General features: G+C 32.3%; 1 protein-coding gene across 1 annotated transcript; it reads left to right on the forward strand.

Annotated features, from left to right (window-relative positions):
* Positions 1-944: 944 nt before the first annotated feature.
* On the forward strand, positions 945-6191 carry LOC123696011 (4-hydroxyphenylpyruvate dioxygenase-like). The gene is made up of 9 exons (XM_045641989.1): positions 945-1092; positions 1499-1588; positions 3142-3246; positions 3663-3878; positions 4135-4235; positions 4469-4573; positions 4783-4990; positions 5551-5790; positions 6040-6191. Exons 1-9 carry the CDS (start codon positions 1090-1092, stop codon positions 6112-6114), a joined length of 1143 nt encoding a protein of 380 aa, XP_045497945.1. The 5' UTR covers positions 945-1089; the 3' UTR covers positions 6115-6191.
* The last annotated feature ends 2240 nt before the right edge of the window (positions 6192-8431 follow it).

The raw sequence follows: 8431 nt of genomic DNA on the forward strand, positions 1-8431 counted from the left end.
TCATCCTGCATTCCATGTAGGAAATTCATTCATTCATTTCATTCCATAATTCTATTGCATTCGATACCAGTAATATACTTATACAAAAATAGTTGATCGGGTGTCCGGTGTAGTAGGATTGAATGGATTGGATGGATACGATGGGTATTAGGTGCGAAGATATACAATCCTGAACCCGCGGGCTCTACATCATTTCAATTTATCAGTTTACCAAACAGTGTAAACACAGTAAACAGTGTAAGTAAAGCTCCATATTCAAGCTTTTCTTGAACTTGCTTGCTTGCTTTTCTTGAAAAGCTTTTGTTGAACTAACTTATTGATGAGTTGCTGACAAAGTCGATAACGTAAGTCGAAATGTTCTCGACCAACTCGACCGTGGAGCGTCATCATTCTGGAATATGTTATCAACTCTACTAGTTACAAACAATGAAAATGACACAAACCGCGCCCTAAAATACTCGGATCGTTTACCTTTACAGACTACAGTCAACTACGTATCTACAGGTACACGAGGCGTACTAAAAAATCTAGATAATTTTATTTTGTCAAAGAAAAACATTCAAGGTGAACGGCTGTTGGTAAAGTAATATGGCATCAGTAAACATACATTAATAAATAATTAATTTAAATTAATTACATGAGTTTAATTGGAATCGATACTTTTTTCATTAAATAAAATTTTATTTTAATTCAATCTATAGACTTCATCGGAAAATGTTCGATACTTTTTCAGTGGTGTCAGGTGTGTTAAATTTCAATGAGGCAATTATTTTATCACAATTAGGTACACATTTGATGTTTTACAATTCCCAGAAGTGAAATATAGTTACAGAAGAGTGAAGAAACATATATGTATATTTTTTAATAATTGTTTTAATACTCGCACAGAGATACAGTAAAATGTCGTTTTGGTTTGTGTGAACGAGACTTTACGTACACGTTTAGTTTATAAAACGTCCATTCTTAGACTTTATAAATACCTGATTTCTGTAACGATATAAGAATCTCACATCGAATAGTTTAGTACTGTTCTAACGCTACACGGAGACACTTTTTCCCGCTTTTTTCAAGAAATTTCCCTCAAAAATAATGGTAAGTGATAGTTATAAAACAAATACAATATTGATACAATAAACGAGTTATTAATCGCGTTGGAATTTAACTGACATAATAAAATTAGGACATGATAATTAATATGCAGAATTAATATTATGTATCTTTTCACTTATTAGGTATTTTCACGCATTTTCAACAAGTTATTAAAAATTTCAGTGATGAGTTTTACAAATTGTCTTGTTTTGTTCAAATGAGTACTTATAGCTTGAAGTCGTAAGAAATTATACAAAAAAAAAAAAATTGATGAAAAAATAGTAACTAGTTCTGCCAATGCTTGATAATTCAACTGATTGATTTGGTGTAAAAATGATAACTTTACGCCAAAATATACATATTTCTTAAGTGTTAATTAAGTAGTGTTAAGTGAATTTTAAACTTTCAGACGTCTTACACAGACAAGGGGAGAAAACCAGAAAATGGCAAATTCGTTGCATTCCACCATATTACGTTCTGGGTATCCAATGCAAAACAGGTAAGATTTGAATTACTAACAGTATATCAAAATCGAAGGATTTTATTAGAACTAGTTGTTTCCTCCAGCACATAGTTTTAACAATAATTGTTGTACTTATAACTTATTGTTTATTATCCTATTCCGTTCAGCCGATCTTGAGATATCTTTTTTTAATTATAAGGTAACCCGCTCATAAGTCATAAGACCATACTCGTGTAAGAAAATTTGTAAGATTATTTCTCTCCTAGTTTTGCTTCTCTGGTATTTTCGATAATTACTTCTTGTATAGAATTTTTAGCTGCAGATTTTTTTTAGCATTAGCATATACACATATACAAGGTGAAAGGTAAGATGTTTGACAAATTTAGACAGGAGCTTCTACTCATGAAACTGAACAACTTTTGTTCTACAACTTTGCTGAATTCGTAAAAAAAAATTGGACTTTGTAAGGAAACATCGCTAATCAGCTGACAGATTTCCATACAAAGTCCAAATTTTTTTCTACGAATTCAGCAAAGTTGTAGAACAAAAGTTGTTCAGTTTCATTAGTAGAAGCTCCTGTCTAAATTTGTCAAACGTCTTACCTTTTACCTTGTATTTAGTATGATTCCTTTAATATTAACTAGCTTACCGCCCGCGGCTTCGCCCACTTTGTCTAAAACCTAATAAATTATGTACCTTCTAAAACCTTCCTCTTGAATCACTCTATCTATTAAAAAAAACCGCATCAAAATCCGTTGCGTAGTTTTAAAGATTTAAGCATACAAAGGGATATAGGGACAGAGAAAGCGACTTTGTTTTATTATATAGTGATTTATAAATATTGAAAAGGGAATAAAATTTTATTAGGTACATGAATGTTGATTTGGAGATAATAAAACCTGGAACCGGATTAAATGTCGTTTCTATTATAAACAGCTCTAAGTATCAACGCGTAGCAATATTTAAATTAACATTTATTTTGATTGTGACACCAGCTTCGATTAAAGTCGAGAAAATCTATGATTACCAGATGATAATGATGATAAAAGACTAAATTGAGAAGAAAAGAATAAAAAGAGTTTTAAGAAATTTAAGTCTTGCAATTTAAAAAATGTATCGGTGTATTTATACATTAAATAATAAATAAGTATGTACCTACGTCTACATAAAGAAAGCATTTGGATATCACTGCTTGGCAAGTAAGCAATGGGAGTTTAATTTCTCTTCCTTCTATAGAAAAAATACAGCATCAAAATCATGTTAGGTAGAGGTCGCCCAGTGATCGAAATTCGATTTCTTTATAAACAAAATAAAAGGTGCGTATTCTTATGCGTGGGTAAAATGCATACGAGTAGTAAATGCGTACATATATTCCACATAGTAGGAAATGCGTGTATGTCTGATTGACTGAATGCATTTCTTATGCATTACTTTAAAAGATATTTGCATTCTGTAATTTTTCTCAGTATAAACTACTTACAAGTGTGCTAGTCCTCCGAACGGCCAATTTTCTTATAAAGGATTACAAAGATTGTGCGTTACGTAATAATAAATGGATTTAAAATATCTATAAATCTTTTATTTTTCAGGCAGCTAGTTACTACGTTACCCGATTTGGTTTCGAACCCTTAGGATACCAAGGACTTGAAACAGGATCGCGGAAAATCACTTCACACGCAGTTAAACTGAACAAGGTATGTAAGTAACTACTTACGTATTTTTTAAATTATAAAATGGTATTTCAAAAATGAAAAACAAAATATTACACGCGTTGAACCTTGCAGTGTAAAATTTGCATCTGAATGCAAGATAAGTGTCATATTATACTCATATCAATTAATTAAATTTTTTATGGATGATAATATTATATTGGGTAGGTACTTAGTTAAGTACTTACTTTACTTTTATTAATATTTTTATATTTTCATCTATTTTTAGGCAAGTTACAAATTTTGTTCATGTTTTGTTAAGTATTTAAGAAGCCATAAGCTATCTGCAACGCGACGGTGAAATAATTTTTGATCGGTCCAGTAGTTGCCGATATCAGCGCGTTCAAAAAAACAAACTATTCAGCTTATTTATAACTAATCCAATCTTTCCTTTTATTCAGATCGTATTCGTGTTCCAAGCGCAATATGAGCCAGAAGAAACAGAGTTTGTAAACGAAGTTGCTTATCACGGAGACTTTGTAAAGGACGTCGCTTTTGAGGTGGAAAACCTTGACTATATTGTGGAGTATGCTCGCCGGCAAGGGGCTGTTATCATCAAAGATTTGTGGGAAGAGGAAGACGAGTATGGAGTCGTCAGAATGGCTACATTGAAAACGGTTAGCTATTCTGATTTCCTATTCATAACGCGACATTATAAAAGTTTACTTTATATGCAAATGCACGTAAAAATTCACTTGCATAGGCAAAAAGACAGTCATTTATATTCAAAGTTTCAATTTACAACACATTTCTCTTTTAACTGGATATAGAAGATAAGAATTTCGAAAAATAATAATCAACTGTCGTTCATGGTAATATAGCATACTGTTTATTTATTCTTAATTACTTAAAAAATATATTATACGTTTGCAGTACGGCGATAATACTCACACCTTAATAGATAGATCGAAATATAAGGGAACATTCCTACCAGGCTACCAAGCACTTAACAAGGACCCCATACAAAAATTCTTGTGAGTATTCCTCTTATTTTCGTAATCCATGAAATACGCATAGCGCACGATAGGTATTGGAATCCTTATCAAAAGGCACGTCATTCTTTCTAACCTTAGGAAATTAATACTTAATTCTTATTACCTATATTATAATGGCCCAACACCTTTACATTGTTTCCAAATTAACTGACTGATAAGCTACACATATCCAAAAGTAGTGCACAGCAATAATTATTTAAAAATTGTTTCAGACCAAAAGTACAGATTAATTTTATCGACCACGTAGTGGGCAATCAACCAGATAACGGTATGGAGCCAGCTGCATCTTGGTATGAGAGATGCCTACAATTCCATAGGTAATTTATTCGTATTTAAAAGTTATTTATAACATCGCTATAGGAATATAAAACTAGTTTCTAAGCTTATGATATATTTAAACAGCAATAATACATATTATATGAAACTGCGAAGCGCAGCTAGTTCGAAATAAAAATAGCCCTCGTTTTCTGTGCTTATGTCATTATTTTTACGCTATGTCGTAATTCAATATTAATTAATCTTTAAGATTCTGGTCAGTGGACGATAAACAAATCTGCACGGAATATTCCGCACTTCGTTCTGTAGTTATGGCCAATTGGGAAGAGACAGTCAAGATGCCAATCAATGAACCGGCGGTTGGCAAGAGGAAGAGTCAAATTCAAGAGTATGTGGAGTACCATGGTGGTGCTGGGGTACAACACATCGCTATCAATACTGAGGATATTATAACTGTGGTATGTTAACTACAAAAACATACAATTTTTGAAGTGAAACTTCTTTATCGGGGTTGGAAAAAAATTTAGTGTAACATTTTTTCGTTACGCGTGACATTTTTCCGTTACGCGCCATCTTTTTCTTATCTCTACCACGCGTGATTTGACGTATTTCTGTTAAGTTGCATATTTAAAGTAAATTATTTTTTGAAAAATAAGGTCACACTTCTTACGTGTGTACCCACACTATATTTTTCTTCTATCGTATAAATTTTTCTTCACTCTTCTGTACGGCTTTAAACAAGTTGATAATCATTGAAAATAATCGATGAGATAGAAATATTCTACGAGGTACCTACTTCTAAGCTTTGCCTTTGATCAGGCGAGTAAAAAAAGATTGAACAAGATTTTTCGTTGAAACAATTATACTTGTTACCCCAATTTTACATTCACAATACACACAAACAAAATTATCCGTCTATTGATAAGAGGTCCATAGATTCCACAATTCGCCATAAATAAGATTTTATGTACCTAAGTCAAGACCTAACTAAGAGACAAATCGACATTTTAATTTACAGATTGACAATCTCCGCGCAAGAGGCGTCGAATTCCTGTCCATTCCCGCAGTCTACTACAAGATTATCAGAGAACGTCTCCAAAACAGTAAAGTTAAAGTAGCAGAAAGTATAGATGAGCTCGAACGCTTGAACATTCTCATTGATTACGACGATGATGGTTACTTGCTACAAATCTTCACGAAGAATACTCAAGACAGACCCACATTGTTTTTAGAGGTTATCCAGAGAAGGAACCACAATGTAAGTATAATGAAAAAAAAAATGGTGCTTATTAATATTTACTAGTTTTCCGCCCGCGGCTTCGCCTGCTTTGTCTATAAATTATATACTAAAGCCTTCCTCTTGAATCACTCTATCTATTAAAAAAACCGCATCATAATCCGTTACGTAGTTTTAAGGGTTTAAGCATACATAGGGACAGAGAAAGTGAGTTTGTTTTATACTATGAAGTGAAAGCTGCATATGTAATAATTTATTGCTTTTTTACAGGGATTCGGTGCTGGCAACTTCAAAACTCTATTTGAATCTATAGAATTAGAACAAGAACGACGTGGCAACCTTTAATATTTAAATTGTTAAATAAAATACTTCTAGCGTTATTTAGTTAGTATATTTTTGTATAGTCAATAATAAAATAGTATGTACACATTGAGATAATATTAATATGGAGTCGATACCGCCTACATCACTTATGTTCCACTCAACATACGTCATGTGGCGTAACTGCACTCAGTCGCTTGCTCGCTCTTTGGCGCGAACGTCACGCTCATTTTTTATTTGTTTTAAAGTGAAACGCATCAAATATGCCTACGTGTGTGTTACGATATTGCACAAATAATACAAAGAATACGGAAAAGTGCAAAGGAATAACTTTTCATCAGTAAGTAACTAGATAATAATTTTTAAAACTTAGTTAGAGCAAAATTTTTGGCGGGCGACATTTTGTCATAGATTAAAAATTTAAGATATGACATTGGGCATGAAATAAGTGTTGTTAGTAATATTTGCTGGCGTATATTTTTATAGTATAAAATAATAATTTTACATATTTAGAAAAGCATAGACTGGTTGTTAATTGAAAAAAGGTGAAATCATGAAATATGAAAATCAATTACTCAATCACCAATTTTTTTTTGTTAATTGATTTTAATCAAGTTTTTAATTGATATTGTATAAGCTACTGACTTGAACGTATAATTGAATTATTATTTATTTATCTGCACTAATATTATAAATAGGAAAACTTTGTTTGTTTGTTTGCTTGTAATTGGCTCATAAACTACTGGACCGATTTTGATGAAAGGAGAATGCCCATTTTTGGTACTGGTTTTTCTCATGCATCAAGACAACAATACTATTAAAAAAAATCTCGGCAATTTAGAGGCCTTCTTACCATCGGAAAATATATTTTGAACAGGGAATGTTTTGTAAAATCTAATAAGACATGTAATTGTTTAGATCCGTTATTATAACATTTAGTGTCCATTACCGGTTACCACGGTAACCAAGCGGTAACTTATTACATTTACTATGGTAAATAGCTAAATGTATTAATATCGATTATTGTTTTCATTGAATTACAAAAAAAATCAATTAACATAAAATCACTCTATAGGGTATTGTTTATACACTATAGGTTGTTTTAACAAAGATAGTGAAGTAAAATAATATAAATATGTATATATATAAAAAAAAAATATTATTATGACATAGCTTGGTAGGTAACCAGTTATTTCTTATTTGTTTCTTTCTTCGAATATGTAGTGAAAAAATGATTCAAACAACAACAACAACAACATGTAAACCGAATAAAAACTCAATTGGCATTTTTTAAGTATATATTTAGGTTTTCTTGAAATCCGTCCCGGAAGATTTCTGGTGCCTACCTACACTAGCCGATGAACAGATAGACTTTGTCTGAAAGCATAAGCTCTACGCATAGATTAAATATGTAAATCGAAAAATAACCTTTGGACGATAAAATGTTACCTAAATCACACATAAACCTAACTAAATAGGGGTTATTTAAGTTTTGAGGTTATTTCCCATTTTTCTCAATATCTTGAAAACCCCTGTTTTTATCACACAAAAATCAATTGGTAAAAATCTTTGGAATATCGAAGAACCCTCCAAAACCACTCTGGCATTGACGCAACACTGTACTGTGGTCCATACTTTCATGGGCATTCTCCTTTGGCACAGACAATCTTAAGACCCTGAGAAAGAACATAGGCTACTTTTTATTGCGAAATATTGTGCCACGGGCGAAGCCGGGGCGGACCGCTAGTTCAGAGATAAGTAATTAATATTTTTTCTATTCAAGGTTTCCATGTCTGGGCCGTGAAGAAAGGGAAAAATTATTTTTTTTTTTCTAAAAAAGGCTCAATTTGTAAGGAATAAAACTTCCCATAGCCCTGACTGAACCTAAAACACGAAAAAATTAAATTATTCCATATGACGTCACTATTTACATCATCCTATATTATATGCCAGATATTGTTAGCCCCGCGTAGTAAAGTCAGTTTATACCTAAAATAAATATTAAGTAAGTACAAAGAAAATTTCAAGTCAACGTGCATGTAAGGAGTGGCACCCAATAAAATAGACAGAATGAAACAAAGTGTCGCCTCTATAGCGGTGAGTCAGTGACATCGCATAATCTATGACTGTCTAGCCGTCATTCGCGCGCGCCGCGCCGCCGCGCTTGGCGCACAGATTTTGTTCGTGGTGTCTGCTCCATATTAATATTATCTCAATGTATGTACACGATAAAATTTGATTGATTAAATATGTTCTTTTTCGACGAAAATATCGTTTTCTGAACTAAAATTGGTGGATGGTAATCAATCTTTATAATCGAATTTAATAACTTTAGCTTTAA

Source organism: Colias croceus, chromosome 12 (assembly GCF_905220415.1).
Source record: "Colias croceus chromosome 12, ilColCroc2.1".
NCBI classification, from domain to species: domain Eukaryota; kingdom Metazoa; phylum Arthropoda; class Insecta; order Lepidoptera; family Pieridae; genus Colias; species Colias croceus.

Coding starts and splice junctions, on each gene's coding strand:
- LOC123696011 (XM_045641989.1), top strand. Junction 1,589..3,141: donor GGGTATCCAATGCAAAACAG/GTAAGATTTGAA, acceptor TTTATTTTTCAG/GCAGCTAGTTACTACGTTAC. Junction 3,879..4,134: donor GAATGGCTACATTGAAAACG/GTTAGCTATTCT, acceptor ATACGTTTGCAG/TACGGCGATAATACTCACAC.